The sequence below is a fragment of the Leuresthes tenuis genome, unplaced genomic scaffold (genome assembly GCF_036924035.1).
Source record: "Leuresthes tenuis unplaced genomic scaffold, fLeuTen1.0.hap1 SCAF_5, whole genome shotgun sequence".
NCBI classification, from domain to species: domain Eukaryota; kingdom Metazoa; phylum Chordata; class Actinopteri; order Atheriniformes; family Atherinopsidae; genus Leuresthes; species Leuresthes tenuis.
The window spans coordinates 7634921-7654118 of NW_027325359.1; the positions used below are offsets into that span (position 1 = coordinate 7634921).

The window sequence follows — 19198 nt, forward strand, 5'->3', positions numbered from 1 at the left end:
TGAAATGAATGTGTTCAAATTATGATGTTTAAAGAGAACATTTTAGGTCTTTGCAAACATATATTGCATGTATTTGAAAAACAATTGATATCTTGCTATGAGTGGGCATTAGTAGACAGTGGCATATGAAAAAAAATTAAATTTTGAATAGAGATATTTTTATGAGAAAAATTATTTCAGATCAATAGTTTCCCTAAGAAAGATAAATATTACATTTCTAGATTATAGTCTTTTTTACATAAGATTCCCATTTGAGATGTTTACAGAGTAGTTGCTGTACAGATTTTAAACAAACTTTAACGATACATGGCCCTCTGTATGTGTGTTTGTGTGTGTACATGTGCTAAAACTTACTCTGTCTTTTATTTGACAAAACACAGAGCTGAGAGCAAGTTTTGTTTTTAATGAGAGGCATTTTTTAAAAGGTATATCAGACACAATGTGTTAATTAATAATAAACTTAGCTGAGGAATATTATGTGATTTTATTGATGATGACATAAGGCTTTGACAGAGACAAGGTGGTTGTCATTACCACATTATGAATACCATTTAGACAGTCAAGTTAGAAAATGAACAAATAAATAATGCATGGTACATAAATATAAACAATCACTCAGAGTACTGCAATTAGTATAACCCCTACACTGCATTTCATTGTAACATCAGGTTGTTTTTGCCATCTCAAGATTAAATGAATATTCATAAAACTCACTTTTGCCTATGACATGCTTTGATGGTCATTGTAACAATTATCTGCCTCTTTTCTTCTGAGGAATATGAGGTGTTGTACATTGCTGTTTATTGTGATGATTATGAATCTCATCTGCAACATTGCTGACAACAAACAAAAGGGGACTGGAGGAGTGCCAAGGGAATAAAAGGTGATAGAGGAAAGAGAACAGTGAGCAAGAGTAAGAGAGGAAAACAGAGAGTATCCAGCAGAGAGAAATTATCTTTTATACATAGCTATAATATATTGAGATGCACACAAATAAATCCAAGATAAATGCAAAATACAATTCATACAATTGTGTTAATACATTTGACCACAAATGTAGCCATAATTGTAGTAAATATAGATGAATAAAATACTAATGACAGTCACTAATAAGATCATTTATTCTATTATAACATTTTCTACAAGTGCTTAAATAGTAACTATGTTCTTTAAGGGCATAGCTGTAACTGAAACATGCCATATATCCATAATAGTGGCACTGTAGCGTTAATTGTTGTGGCTGTTGTCACCACACATTGTCAGCCATGACTGCAAATTTGACAAGTAACCAGTGTCATAAAACTCAAAGAGTTTTCACTGTACAAAAAGACACTCTATTTTCCAGTTTTTGACATGATTCAAAGTAGAAACAGAGAAAATAAGTTATCATAATACCCCTCGCCCCCCAAAAAACAAATGGAAATACTCGGAAGCCAATTGCTTAAACATTGTTATTTTCTAATATATACAGTAAGAGTTTGTGATATTCTGCCATTCAAAGTGGTGGAGCAGAGATTTCTTGAAACGTCTTCAGCTGGCTTAGTCCACTGGAGTTGTTATATTATGATGTGTGTTTGATTAGAGGCAACATTACTTAATCTGTTGTCCATCTGTTCAGCCAGTGTCTTGGCTCCACACTGACAGCGAAGTTTGTAGTGTTCACCCAGGATCCGCACAAAATAATACATTTTCACAGTACAAAAAAGGTAAGACATGGTTTTTGAACTACAATTGCGAGGCAGTCTGCTTCTGTTGTTTTTCTGTTACGGCTCTTGTTGAAACCTAAAGCGAAAAGCTTTTACTTGGTGCAAATGGTTAGTGTGTTTGACCTTTAGACAGTGTGTGTGTGTGTGTGTGTGTGTGTGTCTGTTCTCTTCAAGTGTCAAAGGTGTGTCTAGGAGCTCTGTGGGAGTTCTCCTCTCCCTTCCTTTTACCTCTCTTCTCACCAACAAGAGGAACATACTTCCTTTTGGCCTTTTTACGTTTCTTATCAGAGCACCACACTCTCTCACAGTACTCTTCTACCTTTTGAGCATCACCATAACCAATTAGCTGTAGAAACTCCTTGTACCACAGCCTAGAGCTGTGGTGCGGCACTGATTGTGGCACCAGAGATCTAGGGCTGATGCTGGGGCCCATGACCGAGTAGCATGGAGCTTCAGCTTTTTCTCCGTCCCCATCCTTAGTCATGCGGATCGCTGACTCCACCCTGTCCCCTCTCAGCACGTGTAGACTGATCCGTAATAATGTGTGTACATATCCATGCTCCACAGTCTGGCACACATACATGCCAGCATCTGAGCTTCTCACATGTAAGAACAGCAGTCCATGTGATGTCATGATGACCCGCTCATCACCTCGAACCTACATAAAAGAATAAAAATGGGGAAGTACTTTCCGTTTATGATCTAATTATTTGAACCAAGAAATTCAGTCATTTGTGGCACTGTCTCTGCATCAGAAGAAATTTTTATTAAAAAATCTACAGTGTATTAACAAATTAGGAAGGAGTAGCACTTTAAGAGCTCAATCAATCCGGTGACACGTGTCTTTACAGGTTATGCTGCTTTTTACAACTCCAGAACACACATGTGTATAAATAGTAAAAATCTAAGCTAGATGTCAAATGAAAATTGGGTGAATGCATGGCTGCACAGATCTGTTGAATCAGGAACTTGCATGTTTTAGGAATGCAGAAGTAACAGGGAAAACGCCATGACTGCAGATATATACTGTAGTTATGCATTTGCATGCATAGGTGCTTAAGACTCACCTCATGTTTCTCCCCTCCTTTCTGTAAGAACCAGAGGACCTTGGCTTGAAGTGATCGAGGGACACATTCCAGTAAAGTGCTGTTGTTCTCCACACAGTATACTAGCCTCTCCTCTGCTCTCTGCCATTGTTCATCTTCACACAAACACATCATAAACGATAATGAGGCAAGAATGGTGGCAATGGGCTGTACTGACCTTTCATTAGATGGATAATGTACAACTGATTGCTTTTCTGCCACAGAACAAACACACTGACCAAAATCACAAATAAAGATGATTTTTTTCTTTCAAACTGTGGCTTTTATTCCATGTTTTCTTTATTTTTTTTTAATTGTGGATACCCATAAATACACTCAAGCACCACTAACCATCAATTTGCAGCCCATTGCACAGCTGTACAGCGTTGCCATGGCGAACATCCTGTCGCCTGAATCGTCTGCTGTAAAGGGAGGGAAGCAGAGAGGGAGTCATTTTGAACGTGTGATGAAAGATCAAGACATATGTGAGGAAAGAAAGGGAGAAAGTGAAAGTGAGAGAAAGATTTAGGGAAAGATAGGAAGGAGGAAAATATAGAAAGAGGAAGGGGGTGATCGGAAGCATACTGATAGGCCTTACATAACACCTTACTGTCATGTCTTCCAGTGCATGTAATAATGACTTGGTAAACCAGCGTAAGAACATTGTGACTTCTGGAGCAAGGAGATCTGCTGGTATAGGCATGAACAGCTGACATCACCCACAAAGGTCTGCAGTAAGAGTGTGTGTGCTGTTACCTCTTGGTGTAGACTCCAGCAGGGTAATATCTGGAGCAGGTGAGACCATCCCAGGCACAGTATGGGTCTCTAGCCAGACAACAATCAGCACATTCTGAGCCATAGAGGTCACACTGATGCAGTCTGACCTGGGCGACACCCACTTCTGAGCCAACATATAGTTGTTGCTGTGGAATAAACATGGATCATTGGTATGTAAAACATAGCTGGATTAATTATATACCTATTGTCTTTTTTCCTCCTCCATCTAGGCTGCTTAACAATAAGTAGGCTACAGTGCTTGTGAATTACGTCTGTACTTTGCAATGTAAAATGTTCCAGTGTTGTCATCTTGTGGCTAAACAGCAGAATTGCAGAAATGATATTTACAAAAAGGAGACCACTCTTACCCTTTTAGGTGATATTAGGATCTCTGTTACTGGTGCTGGCACCTGAAAATGGGAAGCACATTCTCTGTTATTAAAAAATTAATTAGAATCAAATCAACGTACTCTTTCATTGGAGGGCACCTGACATGCGTGAAGTTATCCATCATGTCTAATTAAGATTAAAGTATCCGCTGCTTGTACATCAGTTTTCATATGGGATCGATCATAGTAGAACTGATAAATCCAATAAAGTCTGCGCATCTCTCAACACGCTGGCTGCTCTTTCATTGTTGTTCCTCTCATAATGACGAAAAGGAAATTAATAAGTTGTTTCTGTTTTTAAATTCTCTCTGATGTTGTAATTGCTGCAGAAATAGACAATATCTATGCAATGAAATGCAGGAGCCACTTGCATGGTAAATTGGCTTTTCTAGTCTTGTTAACGACTCACTGCTCTTTACAACCTACATCACTATTCACTGTACAATCAAATCTGGTATAATGGCTTGGCCAGCATTTGAATCCAGGACTTTTTTGTACCCAAAACAAGAATCATACCCAAAACCAACAAGCCAAGGAGAAATAGGGATCAGGTCCAGCATTCAACATGTCCTCTTTTTTTTCAAGTTTTGTGGCTAAATGTGGAGTACCTTGAATACTTGCAGTTCCTCCAGCAACACCTCCTCCATTGTGTTTGTGTCTTTATTGTAGATGGTGATAACTTTCAAAACCACAGAGTCATCTAATGAAAGAAGGCACTTATGTTACACTGTTGCTGACTCAAAAAATGACTAGTGATAAAATTAAACTCCTTTGTTTCCAAAACCAAACAGCTGTATTAGTATTCCACCAATATATTCCTAAACGTATGGGTTTTCACAGCCAAATGTTTATTGAATCTTCTACACGGTATAATGTTTTTTTTTACCCGTGCCAATGTAGAGAACATGATAGTGTCCATCCTGGGCTTGGACTTTGTCCACTGCAATCTGGGTCAGCTTTCTTTTGCCCGGCTCTGTCTGCAACAGGATGGGCCTATGATGATGTGGGAGGACTGGACGATACATTACAGGATGAGATCGCACAAACCGCAGAACCTCGTCGGGAAACTCTTTAGAGCTGGCGAAGCCTCCACCATTAACTTTACTGGCACACTGTCAAAGAGATGGTGTGACATGAACTGAGTAAATTTAGAAGATTTTGACTAAGACAAAAGAAGAAAGTGTCAATTGTGTTAGCTCTTTGCAGTGTGAAAAAACAACAACAGAAAAAAAAAAACGATATTCATTAGTGACCTGCTGAGGTAGCTACAACAGTGCTGACATTCAGCAAAGCAGCCCTACATTCTTTCAACGCTGTTCTTTTCAAAGGGCATCTGTCATGCACATAGACTGGGTGAAATGGAGAATGAATAATGATGGGCAATCTGGTAATTAAAGCCCATAAACATTATATATTTAGAATTCAAGTCTCACAGATCCAGGTCGAGGGTAGGGGACTCTGTCCTCATAAGGTGTCCAGTGATGCTCAGGTTTCTCTCGATAGGCAAATTGACCGTTAAAGGCTGCTCTGATGTCATCCATGTGATAGACACACACTGCATAGCCTTTAAACACAGCACTGCAAAGAAGCTTTTATCAGTGGTTTAATGGAGAAGAAAATTATATAACATAATTCTAAATCATAATGTTGATGTCACACCTTGTTGTGCTAAAAAGGCCAAAGATCTCTGGGTTTTTATCGTCTCTGTTGGTTAGCACAAACACATCCTCTGCAACACAAAACACAGAGATTCATTTTTATTTTAAGCTGTATTTTAACTAGAACTGTTAGTTTTCTTTTTTTATTAAATGTCTTGACAATGTGGAACTAGGCTATGGCTAGATGCAAAATGTAACATGTTGGGAAAAATGTTTTTTTGACAAACATAAAGAGAGAAAATACAGTAGACAGCAAGTGCTGTCTGAGCCTTACCAAGATCATCAAAGTGTGTATCAATGCCATTTGGTCCAGCCACAGAGCAGATGAGGCGAGTTTTCAGGAAGGAGCTCCATCTGTTTACCAGCATTCTCTGTCCTCCTTGGTCATTCTGAGAGATGAGGCCAGATTAGACTGTGACTGTCCTGTCAGTACACACTGAATTAAACCAAGAAAAATTTCTACAACTTTAGCATCCTCACCGCACAGACTCGCCCGACACGGGTATATACAGCCTTGTTCATTCCCTCAGCATCCATCTCCCGCTCAGTGAAGAAGAAGTAAACTTTATCATCATCTCTGTCATCGTTGTCACGTATGATTGCTGAACCCACAAACTTAGGTTCTGTGGGAAGAAAATTGCATGAGACAATTTTATAAACTACAAAGCAGAAAACAATTAGGTTGATAGTGATTAAGGCATTAGAAAAGTAAAGGGAATAGAATAAGAAGATGCAATTTTTAAAAATGTTTTTGGTGGAATCTTTCAAACCATGTTCAAGTAAAAAACTGCACACTCCTATGAATCCTCTAATAAGGCCAACCCATATCACATGAAAGGCCTGTTGTGCTTAGTCTACAAGTGATCAATATTACATTTTATGAAGCATTTTATATGTTTGATAACACATTTATACATGTTTATTTATATACATATATACATGTGCTTGATAGCATTAATGTGATTACTTTTCTGTAATTTAAACTGACCATTGAGCTGCTGCCTGTCATTTCTTTCAGTGCGTGTGTAAGTGTAGCTGTTCAGCCGACACAAAGCGCCGTCATTCTCCCAGTAGTCACTGTACAGGCCAATGTAGAGCTCCCCTCCTGATGAACACACAGGCATATTAGTAACGGTACATATGTTATCCAAATGGCAACCACTCCTTCTGTGCTTGCAACAGACTTGAAGAAAAACCACAAGGTGGCAGTGTTGGAGAAGAAGAGAATGGGCAAAGCCTCTTTTGTTGTCACCCAACTCAAATGAAAGCATATATTGTACTCACAACTGTGCTTTTTGCTGATGCTGAGGTGATGAGCAATAAATTTAGCAGTGTCTTACTGGAGAGTGTAGACGTGCAGGGACTGTTGGGGTCATATGGACAACGTCCTCTGCCACTCATGACACTCCCCTCTTCAAGAGCAAACAGCATGTCCTGAGGACAACACACAAAACACGCATATATGGACAATGTTTTTTAGACACAATTACACACAAACATACAGGCTATGAAAACACAGTGAACACCGCAGAGGCTCTAACATCACTGAGAGAACTCCCACAAGGTGATGCGTGGAGAAAGTGGAAGAAATGAATTAAGGAGAGGAAGGGTCAGAAAGTGATGGATGTCAAGCAGGAATGAAGATGGATGAGACGAGGAGTGACGGATGATCAAATGAAGGATTCCTATCTGGATGTGTATAACCAGCTTTGCTTCACTCTTGCATGGTTGAGTAGTAGCTACTCCTACTCCTCTGATGTTGTACTGCACAACATGTGGTTAAAACACACACAGATCTGAACTCCCAGAAGCACCACAACTCATTCTGTATGTTTTGGGCAATCACAGTGTTCTTGACAGTCATTGGCATTTCTGAAGGTTTGTGTAACGGACTGCATTGATATTTGAGAGGCATACTGTGCTGTGGCAGCAACAGAAATCAGTTTCTGCCTTAAACCCATCCATCACATGAAGCAATATATGAAAACCAAATGAAAAACTGGGAAAACAAGCTGAGTCAATATTGGTTTATAAGCAGCATTCTGAAATATGAGATATTTTTTATCAAAACATTGGATCCACTGTTGATTTAATACATGATTCATTACTCTGTGGTTAGTATGATCAATAAGAAAAACATTTATTATCATACTATATTGTGATGTAAATAGGATTCATGATTCATGATTAATGGTAACTATGTGATGAATGCAGTATCCTGACCACATACAGTATATTATCTGTGTGAAGCAGTTTTGTTGAGTTTTCTATACTTAAAGTATATAAATCAGTCATATCTGACGCAGTTTTACTCAGCTATGAGCATTCCAGTGATGAGTGATGGTTAAGTGTGGTTCCTATCTGGAAGCTGCCACTGGTTGACCTGCTGGACCAGTGGAGGAATGCAGGGTGGAAGCCTTTACTCCCTCCACTCTTTGAATTCAGCCAAGACACACACATAAACACACCTGGACTGTTTTGTGTTCAACATTGGGGGAGATATGCGTCATACTGTGTCCAAAGATGCTCACACTGATGTATGCAGCTAATTTTGCCATTATGTATGAAAGGCAGCTAAGTTCTACTCACAAGAGGCTGACAAACACACACACACACACACACACACATATTACATGAGTCCAGCAAAGGAGGAGGACAGCAAACCTCCTCCAACCTACAAATAGCTGCACCTGGCCTTCTGTCCTTGTTTATCTGGACACTACGTAAGTCAGATTTTTATAATATAAATGAAAACCCTGTGCCAAATAGTTTTCTCTCACAGGATAAAACTGAAATTCACCCTCTCTCTTTCATTGTCTTTTCCATATCCACCTCACATTACCCCTTGTTGCCAGGAGCATGAATCAATCTCTGGGAACATGTGCAGAGTTTCACAGCTCAGAGGTGCAAGATGTACAAACTGTTCCATGAGCTCCTGACTAAAATATTATCAAAACAGTGTGAAGAAGGCTCTGGCCACATATGTCCATCTACCAGTGTGGGGAGAACACAATCTTAAACTACGCCTGCCATATATCTTTAGCATCTTTTGACATAAAGGACTTAGTTGAGAATATAAAAAATAAATCTTCAAATTAGATCAACATACAAATACATTGATACAAAATATCAAAATAGACAACTTTGCCTTGGGACTCACCTGGCTTGTGTGTCCCACTCTGACCAGAACACAAATGGGGTTAAAAGCTCCTGTTCCACAGGCCAGCAAATGGGTTTGGTTGTACTGCTGCAAGACTTTGATGTAGTTTGCACACTCAGGCTGTTGGGAGAAATACAGAGCTGAAGCACAATGTAAATAAAGTCGGGTTGCTAAGTTGTGCTTTGAGAGGAACAGTTGAGGCCTCACAGGGAAATTAGCTTAATGGAAAAAGGTCTGGGTTTACTGCATTGTCAATAACATCAATATTTGTGGTTAAACATAGGTTAATAAACTAAAACGAGACATGTAAATCCATTCAAACATACTGACAGTATCTATCTATTTGATAAGGGTTAATGAGGTGAATGCTCACTATCAGCATTTGTGCTTACTCTTTTTTATTGTTAACCCTAACCATATCACCAGGTTCCAGCTAAGAACACATACAGCCATGTTTTTAGTCAAATCTTCTTGTACAGTGCTTACCTTTTCCCTGCCCTTCATCATGCACTCCTCTATCTGAGGTTCTGTACTGCTCCAGATTATCTGGAAGAAAGCACAGTTGCAGCAAATCTCCAATGCTGTTGTTGTGGATACAAAGTATACTGTGAAATACTTGGCATTTATATTGAGCAGCATAACTGAAGATGTTTCTAAACCATCATTTTTCTCTTTGATAGTTCTGGATAAAACTCCAGACCTACAGCAGACCTACAAATGAGACATTCATGCACATCCAATATGAGTGTAAGAGTTCAAATGTCTCAAATCCTGACAAGGGGAAAGGAATAAAGCCAGGCCTACCTTTCTGTGGTTTGTGTTAACCCTGTCAAGGCTAAGGGAGAACAGAGCATTTTTGGCACCGACATAAAGCCTCTGGTGGGTCTCATCCAGTAGCATCGTCTGGGGCTGAAGAGGCGCACCATGTCCCTGGAACACCCAGGTCCTGTTCATCTGCCAAAGCTCTGCATTGACAGTGACAGATGAAAAATAAGACCAATGGATTGTACATATCATAGATAGATAGATAGATAGATAGATAGATAGATAGATAGATAGATAGATAGATAGATAGATAGATAGATAGATAGATAGATAGATAGATAGATAGATAGATAGATAGATAGATAGATAGATAGATAGATAGATAGATAGATAGATAGATAGATAGATAGATAGATAGATAGATAGATAGATTTGAAACTCCCCCCTCTAGAGATTTCTGAATACTCCAGCTTTACTAAATTGTCGAAGGGATTCTTTCTGAGCCTTATATAAAGCTCAATCACTGTGCAATAGCAGGAATGGTTCTGTGAAAGATGTTGTATTTGGTTTACACAGTCTCTGTCCTGTGGTCCTTTTAACCAAGCGGAAGCAGTTTTATCAGACAGGAAACCAAACCACTCTCTTTTCCACTCAAGTGCCACTCCCGCTTGAAAAGGGAAGCAGTGGATCATTGCCGAAATGCAATTACATGTCATACATTCAGCAGAATAACTGCAAGTTTGATATACACTTTGATGTACACATCTCAAAAGTGTACATCCAATCAGAGTTTTATCTCCCTGAGTAAATATGACCTCTTCTTATACCACCTATCTGCAAGCTCATTGAGAGATTGTGGGTGAAAGATTTAAACTAAGTCTTAAACCGCCAGAGGTGTGCCCTTCCTTTGGGCTGCACTGGCCTGAAAAACCTTTCATTAACACATGATAGGGTTGGACTCAGTGGCCTCGTAAAAGGAAAAAAATGGGGGGTTCTGGTGTGTGTTAAAAGTGCCTCTGAGACCTTGGGAGATTCAAGCAAACACACGAGGTTTTGAGTTGCAGGATTTGTTTGCCCTACTTTTATGCACAAGGCATCCACAAAATATGTGACAAAATTCTTTCAAATTAGTAATTTCTTCACAAATGGCTGCACGATTAAACCAACCATTTAGGTACACCAAATAATGCTGACATTAGTGTCTCAACATGCTGGCGTAGCAGGAGGTAATTGCAAGATTTGTTTTTCTAGCATCTGTCTATTTTTAGTGATACGTGATCTCGAAGATAGAAGAAGAAAGTATTTATCCTATTTTTGTAGATCACTCATAGCAACCTCACTTCAGTCTGTTGAGACTTTTATTTGTTTAAAATAGGATTAGGTATCTACAGAGGAGCGGGTGACTGTATATTTTGTTGCTAATAAGATTTCCATGTTGGAGACAAGCGGCTGTTTGTTTGAACTGCATTAGGTCTTGGGTGGTTCAGTGGCAGAGACAGAGGGGATGTGGCAGTTATGTTGTGCCACGGCTCAGACATGCTTCCTGTAATTATCAAATCCACGCACACTGTCACACACACACACTGTGAGTTGTTCTCTGTCTCTCTCACACATAGATGTCTCTGTCTGCTGGTTCCCTCTGAGTTAAGTTGAACTTGTACCAATGACTGTCCCCTAAATTTGGCCCTAAAACAATCATCTCCTTCATGTGGAGTCAAATTTGTTACCATAGAAGACATAGAAGACAGACTTAGATGGCTATTTAACGTGATGGAGTTAACAGTGCATAAGTCAAATCAGTTTTTCCATCTGAATGTCTCTGTCAATAAAGTTGAGTGGCAACTGATTCATAGGGACATTTAACAGCAAAAGACCTGCAGTAGCTCATTATGAGAAAGAAAGAAAGAAAGAAAGAAAGAAAGAAAAAAGAAAGAAAAAAGAAAGAAAGAAAGAAAGAAAGAAAGAAAGAAAGAAAGAAAGAAAAAAGAAAGAAAAAAGAAAGAAAGAAAGAAAGAAAGAAAGAAAGAAAGAAAGAAAGAAAGAAAGAAAGAAAGAAAGAAAGAAAGAAAGAAAGAAAGAAAGAAACCAATTGAAAAAAACTGTAGTCAAATTTGTTTAAAAAAATGTGTTGATTATAATAATTACAGATAATCAAAGTTATCAAAGTACAATTGGTGGATCTCCTGATTACATGGACACACTGACAGATGCTTCAGAGCAGTATTTCAAAAGGTTTCTCCTCTATCATTATGTGTGTCAGCCAGTGATCAGGCTGAATAAGGTAAAAAGAGGGGATTTCCAAACTTCCCCATTCCTCTGTGCGTCTCTCCCTCGCACCATCTACAGATAGTGAGGCATGCTTTGCCATCAGCTAAGGAGCTGGGATGAGAAGGAGGGCGTTTCTCCATCAGCGACTGGTCTAGGGAGACACAGAGGCCCACTCTGATCCTGCTTCAAATGGAAATCACAGAGGAAAAAGGACTCCCTCAAGACAGACACTATCATCAGCTGTCTGAGGAGCGCTGAGAGATGCTGGAGAAGATTTGGTGAAGGGAATTCAAAATAAACTTTTTGATCTCCTCTTTTTCCATGTATGGAGACTGTTTAGCTACACTGGGGAGCCTGTGTCTTTTCTGTTTGCTGGTTGTGCAGGTTAAACAGGACCCTTTGCAAACATATTCAGGACAACTGAATAAACACAAGGAAGAACATGACAATCATTACAGAAGACTTTAAAATTCAAATTAAACTTGCCATCATAATTTCTTCTTTTGTTAGGGTTTAACACACATGAGCTCATATTGATATGTTTACTCCTTGAGTGTGGGGACTTGTGCATAAACAGTGAAACTGGAAGCACGACACTGGAGAACTGGGGGTGGAGGTTGGGGTTGGAGGGTTCCATTAACTGTATAGAGCCTTGTGTTCCCATGTGTGGGGGAATGATGTCACGTATATGAAAGCCATATGGTTTGCCCAAGTTGGATGTCAGAGAGGGAGAGAGGTCTGCTTCTCTGTAATATCCCCGTGTTTATGTTAAAAATCAAGAAAATGTCCCAAAACTCTGAATTCTTTATGAATAATTCAATTTAAAAAAACTAATTTTTTTCAAACTTGCTTTCAGAGTTAATTACTGTTCCTATCTGCTGCAAACTAAACTGCTTAAGCCATGTAGATACTTTCTAACACAACCTACTGACTGATAAACTGATCTTCATATGCCCTTTTATTTTCATCAAATATCTCAAACGTTTTGGTTTTGAGCACATAAGCAAATATGCATTTTAGCACTAGCATGATTTCATGGCATTGCATGTAACTTCGAGGACACTTCATGGGTAACAACACAGTGCAATGTGTCAGTTTTTAAAACAGTCTTTCTCCCGAAAGTATGTCCATGTGGCACTTGTCTGTGCAGGCAGATGAGGCAAAAGATGTTGAAAGAATATGCGACATCTAGTGGTCATGAGAGTAACTGCACAAACAGGTTAAAAATGTAGTACTCATTGGTATGGTCAGGTTCTAAGAAGAATGTTTTTTAGGCCCAAACCCTGATTGTTTTCTAAGCCTAACCAAGTGACGTTAATGCCTTAACCCAACTACCAAGTCACAAAAGTGTTGTCATGTTACAGAATCTATACTGGTCTCGTTTTCATGTCACACATAGGCCAGTGGTTGAAAGCAGTGCTTAGCTGCTCCATCCTCCCCCATCCTTATGAGGACTTTGTGGCCTTTTAAATGAAAGACTAGGGACTGGCATCTTCTCTGATGTTGAAACACTTATGTGAGCTGTATTTCCCTTCTGACGTTTAACCAAGAGGAGTGCTACTTTATAGGACACCATAATGAGCCGATTGAGGATATGAACAGATTACCTATATGACCATTCAGTGGGAGGATTCTGAATTTTCTTTGGGAGAATATGGCTTTAAAACAACATGCAAAAAACTATTTCTAATAAAAGTCCTTATTGCTTTCTTCTACACATCATCCAATATAAACAATATCCAATTTCCGTATTTCAAGCTGCTCACTGTTGTCATCCCTCATTGTCTTTTTTTCTCTTTTAGTAATATTGCACCTCAGTCCCTAAAGACTCAAACAATCTTTGTCCTCCCTCATTCTCCATGTTACAAACTTAACTCATCTCCTCTCCCTCTTCCCTTCAGCAGGAAAAGGTCAGAAAGGATATTAGAGTTTCACCAGCTGCCTTCCCCTCTGGACATCTCATTAATGAACTGGAGAGCACACACGTAACACAATGGGGGGAGAATATGACGCTGAGATGTACACAGACAAAACGAGAAGGAGAGAAAGGTGAGTGAGGAAGGGAGGGGAGGAGGTTTGAAAAATTATCACTTTTTCTTTGCTGACTTAAAAGGTGTGATTTAGTTAAACACCGCTATACCCTCCATTTTCCACTGGTTTGATTTAAGGTCTACAGTATGACTGTGCAATGGTAACACTCCACTGTGGGAAAAGTTAAATATAGGCCTCTTCACATGCAGACGGAAGAAAGTTTGATAGGAATCCTCACTTGCCAAATTAACTTTAAGTAGAAAATAAAATAAATAATAAAAATCCCCACCTTTTTTATTTTTATTTAAACCATGCACTTTGGGTCATACTGGTATTTCCCACCTAAGCCTAAGAAGGAAGTCCTCTACAGCCTCATCATTTAAAGTTGTTAAATGCACAGAGAGAGCTTTTACTTGTCTGCAGAAGAAAGTCTTAAATTATAGTTCAAAGGGAAGCTTTATACATCAGTAATTGCCACCTGAGTAATCCTTGTGTTTACACCTTTGTATACCTGAGCACTGTTTGCCTAAATCTCACAGTTTTACAGCAGACGCTGAGCAAAAGACATGCTCTGAAAAGTATTTGCAAGTATTTGCATTTTTTTAAACCAATATATTTACTAATTTATATCTATGATCTTATTTCTTCAGCTTTAGGGGTAAATGCAATATTTGAGCAAAATCAGGTCCCAGGGGCTTTAATCCAGCTTTTGTTGAAATCTGCCATGAGGTAAATGTTCGGCTAAAATTCCGAGTGTGTTTATTTATATGAGTGAACATTTACAGTATGACGTTAACCCTGCCAGAGTCACTTAACATCACAGCATAACTTTATTCACCTTTGTAGGTCTACCAAAGTAAAACCATTTATGCAACCAAACCCTTACAACATTTGAGGAAAAATGTCCTTGGCAGACAGCTTCGGGAATGCACGAGTACTATAATTATTTTAAAATGGTGAAGTTATTCCACGACTGCTTTCATGAACACTTAACCTAAATTCAAAGATGTTTGATATTACAAAAGCAGATTGGCTTCATACTTATTCACAGGTTATGTATTCATGATGTAGATCGACTTTTTCTTAAGCTTTGCTGAACCAGTACTGCATTGGCCTGGATTTATCCAGAGGAAAAAAACAAAAAACAAGCAGGAGACAACAGAAGCAGAAACCAAAGCATTTCCGCAGCTCTGCTTAACCAGTCAGCTGGACCATTTAACTATGAAAATGTGAAGAAATTTTGGAGACAACTTATGTGTGTTGGGGTCTTCACTTTTATTAGAAAACTGTTATATCACACTCTGCAGTTTTAGCCAAACATGATTGCAGAACTGTGGAAGAAGCTAAATGAATCTAAGCTTGGCCACCTACCTGCAGCCTGCTGACATTCTGACACATACTGACTACGCAATAGCTTCATTAGTGGTACAATTGATGGTTGTCCTGAAGGACAAGCTCATTTCACTCCTCATGCTCAGTGGTCTGAAACAAACTGGCAAGAGACCTGAGTGACGCAAATTCAAATCACATGGAGCTTTGTTAAAAGGCAACGAATATTACAAGCCAAACAGTACATCTTTATTTCAGGTCTGTAGTGAGCTTATCTACCTTTAGGTGCACTTCTGTGTAAAATAATTCAGGATGTGGGGGGTTTAATTAGCTGAAAGTTTAAGCAATCGATGTGTATTAACATCTTTAAAGATGTGTTCAAAGTCTTTCGATGTTGTGCAGCCAAAGATTAGGGTCAATTATTTCTGAAGACAGCACAGCCTCAGTGTTTGAAACTCAATACTCTGTGTGATTTGGGTAATAGCCCTAAGTTAACTGGGGGTGTAAGTAAATGAAAGGATGACGGGATAAAGTGATTTAAATGCATTTGAAATAATCTCCACTGGTCCAAAAGTCTAGACAGAACAAGAGGAATGTTTGGAAAAGAAAAAAAAAGAATAATATACTTTCACAACATGTGCAAAGTGTGGATAACATCAAAGCAATGCTGGGATCCATACAGTATACCATTAAGGTCATCTTTGAAACACATGATAACATGCCCAAAGGAGTTCTCTCCCATAAACCATGAGAAAGCTGATCTCATATATATTATTGAGTTTTCTATTGATCTCACTGTGTAACAGCCTGTCTGACCAGAAGTAAGTTAAAAATATTTCGGTATTGATTATTAACTTTCACTTCCCATTATTATTCTTTCTCTCAAAGATCAGAATTTTTCCCACTTTGCTTTGATACCAGATGTTAAGGTAATAGTGTGATTGTCCTATGGATGAACATTTAAAAGCACATCCTTCTGAATCTCTCTGAACTGTGTCCAAGCCCACAGCCTGTGAAGAATTCACGCTATTCCATCTGTGCATGTGTCTCTCTCTATGTGTATGTATGACTTTGTGTGAACTGAAGAGTGTGTGTGCAAAATTCACTTGTGGAGCCCATGAGGCATGTATTAGGACTTAGATGTTTATCATTCCATAATGATAGGATCCAACTGCAGCGTTTTAAAAGAGCTCTGTGCTAGCCAGAACAAGTATTCGAGGACTGAGACGGATAGAGACAGAGACGGGGGTGGGGTGTCAATCACTGTTGCAGCTCTCCCTTAGGGCAGTTATTGAAGAATATATGAAAGTCACAACCACACAACCACTCAGCGATTTTCTTACTTTTGTTGCTATATGAACTCAGTCTGAGTTTTACAGTGTCTTTATCTATTGTGTTACTGAGGAATTTTTCCATTAAAAAAAACTGATAAAAATGCATCATATTTAATGAAAAAAGAAATCCCACTCATGTGCAAGGCTTGTCATCTCTCATCATATACTCCAAGCGCATTTGTATGAGTTACTGACCATCCAAATACCACACCTATTTTCAACCATGACTAACAGGCTTATGTGGAATCATCACCTTCTGTTGCTATAGAGATCAAAGAAACTGTGAGAAAAAGATTATGTTTACTCAAGTTTTATCTGCAAAGATAAAACCCTCATTATTGTCAGAGATACACAGCAATCAGTCCACATACCAGTGCATGCACATCCATATCACACACTCCCACACACATGCAAACAGGCACATGCACACACTCTCAAACACATTCCCATGCTGAAAGGAAAAATAAATAAATGTCCCATCGCTTTGCCACTATGGAATGAGAGAAAGACACATTGTAGATTTTCAGCCACCATGGCCGAGGGACCAAAACAAACTGCAAGGAGGCTCCCACAGCATCAGCTGTTAGTGGAAAAAAAGCCTGCACTTCACAGAGCAGAAGAGACCCTTCTCAGATCACCCTTCTGCACAGTAACTTTTCCTCCCTGGCTAAAAAATCAATCTTCAATGACCATATCATTGCATGGAAATGAAAACGTGCAGATTCTTTTACTCACTTGCAGAGGACACTGACTTTTGTGACCATTGCTTTACTCATTTTCTGAGTTGATTTGTTGTTTCTGGGTTTTTTTTAGACACATGCCCTTACTTAAACATATTATACCAATGTTCATAGTTAAAATAATTAACGGTACAGCATATTTGACAAAATAGGACTATCAAACATGTTCTGTTGCACCTGTTTTAATCTCACTCTGCAGTGATGACTCAAAACAGAGAAATCCAGATACACAATTTATCATTGTTACCTTTGATACTAAGTAGCAGAACAGAGCATTTGAATTTGTACCATATTCCTACAGTTTTCTGAGGTATACTAATGGACACACACATTAAGGATTTCTTACCTTTGTGGGAGAGCCGTATCCTTGGCTTGATGCTGTGTGCTGTGTGAGTCATGCCAAGCACAATCAAATACAGCAGCATGAGTGACAGATTTAAAGACCTTATGCATCCTGCGATCATAGCTGTGACACACATTCTATATTTGTCTAGGTAAACAGCACGTAAGTCCACTCAGCATGAGCAACAAAGTCCATGAAAAAGAAAAAAAAAATCCACAGGTCCTTGCATTAACTTCCTGCAAGCACTGCTTAACATGAGACAGTCTTCAGTATCCGACAAGAATCTGCTTTGAGGCAAGAGTCCATTTTCTAAGCATCACCTCAATATGGATGAAATAGATATATCTCGGCAGCATCTATGCAGTCACTGCTTTCTCCTATAGCCGACTGAAAACTGCATCCACCCACTACCTTGGTGGAGAGGATAGTGCTTTGGCTATTATCCTTGTTTGGTCTTAGTAACCAGGGAGAAGTCCAGTTGCTACATTCACGCCGCAGTGCTCAAAGCTCTCTGTCCATATGTCAGTCCTTCTGTTTGTTTGTCTGTCTACATTTACAGATTAAATACACTTTTTCAGATCTGATGAACAAAAAAGTAAATAAAAAAAAGAAAGGCAAGCTGCTAATTTGTGAAATCAAAGTCTGTCCCAGCAGGCAAGCAGGTAGGGTAGGAGATGCTGTATGGTGTGTTCAGTCTGTGTTCCCCCTCCTGGGTCCACTGGAGCCAGTCATTATCTGGACCAGAGCCCAGGAAAAAGAGTGGAAGAGGGGAGGAGCAGGGAGCCTCGTGCCTGGCGTGCAGTCTGCACTGGAGAAGAAAGTGACGTTTCAGCTCCTAACTCTGTTCATGCTCAAGCAATCAAGAAGGATCCAAACCTCAGCTCAGACCTCTGCCAGTTGAGAAGATTTCTAGCACAGCTACTGATCTGAGGCCACCGGCCACAATGTAGAGTGAATGAGAAAAAGCCTGGAAGGGTAGTTGGTGATGTGTTGAGTCTGTATCAGTCAGAAGGGCTTAAAATTGCCTATATCTTCTGAGAGGGTGTCTTGAAATCTCCTTCTCCCTCCTTGGCAGCTGAAATCAAGTGTGCTGTGTGTCCCGGTGCGATTTAGAAAGTCTTTCCCCTCCTCTAAGAAATGCTGCCTCCCATGTCACTCCACAGACCACCCCCTGCTTCTCCTAGACTGCTCTCTTTCGTCACTGCCTTTTTTCTTTTTTTTTTTTTTGCTCCTGTTCCCGCTGCACTGACGTAGACCTCAACCAAGGTTAACTGGCACTTTTTGTATTTTCAAATATTCCTCTTTGTGCTCGTTTCCATGTGGATAGTTATTATCACTGTTACCATGGATTTCCATGCACAAGGCTTCTTTCATTGAGGTTTTCATCTCTCTGCCCATTTAATATCTCCCTCTATTTATCTTCCGACCTATCAGTTATACTCATCAGTCATACCCTTAAACCTAGTTATTTGTTTGTTTCAGTGTGTCCTACATGCTCTTCTTAAATCCTCACACTATGTGTATTTTTTTTCTGTTTGCCTGCAACTATAATTTGTCTAAAAACAGAAAAAAAACGGTCTCTGTCTCTCTTAATACTACATAACAGTATAACA

The 19198-nt window shown here is 39.2% G+C and overlaps 1 protein-coding gene across 2 annotated transcripts; it reads right to left on the minus strand.

Moving 5' to 3' along the window:
* Positions 1–214: 214 nt before the first annotated feature.
* Positions 215–18708, minus strand: sema3e (sema domain, immunoglobulin domain (Ig), short basic domain, secreted, (semaphorin) 3E). Of its 2 annotated transcripts, none has more exons than XM_072385712.1 (17): positions 17589–18708; positions 9580–9740; positions 9262–9321; positions 8776–8895; positions 6956–7049; positions 6604–6720; positions 6096–6238; positions 5890–6004; positions 5617–5686; positions 5391–5535; positions 4844–5069; positions 4566–4657; positions 3937–3978; positions 3548–3714; positions 3143–3210; positions 2774–2907; positions 215–2364 (listed from the first exon to the last, which is right to left on the minus strand). In XM_072385712.1, the coding sequence occupies exons 1-17, from the start codon at positions 17719–17721 to the stop codon at positions 1876–1878; spliced, it is 2376 nt and encodes a 791-aa protein (XP_072241813.1). In that variant the 5' UTR covers positions 17722–18708; the 3' UTR covers positions 215–1875. The 2 variants fall into 2 exon arrangements, with proteins under 2 accessions (XP_072241813.1, XP_072241812.1); XM_072385711.1 differs by having other exon boundaries at positions 3143–3213.
* Between the last annotated feature and the right edge of the window lie 490 nt (positions 18709–19198).

What these genes read in the sequence shown, in the direction of transcription:
- sema3e (XM_072385711.1), bottom strand. Translation starts at nt 17,721, where the DNA reads ATGTGTGTCACAGCTATGATCGCAGGATGCATAAGGTCTTTAAATCTG. An exon ending in TGATGAAGGGCAGGGAAAAG is followed by an intron (nt 8,896 to 9,261) that starts GTAAGCACTGTA and finishes TTCTCCCAACAG; the next exon opens with CCTGAGTGTGCAAACTACAT. An exon ending in AAGGAGGGGAGAAACATGAG is followed by an intron (nt 2,365 to 2,773) that starts GTGAGTCTTAAG and finishes TCTTTTATGTAG; the next exon opens with GTTCGAGGTGATGAGCGGGT.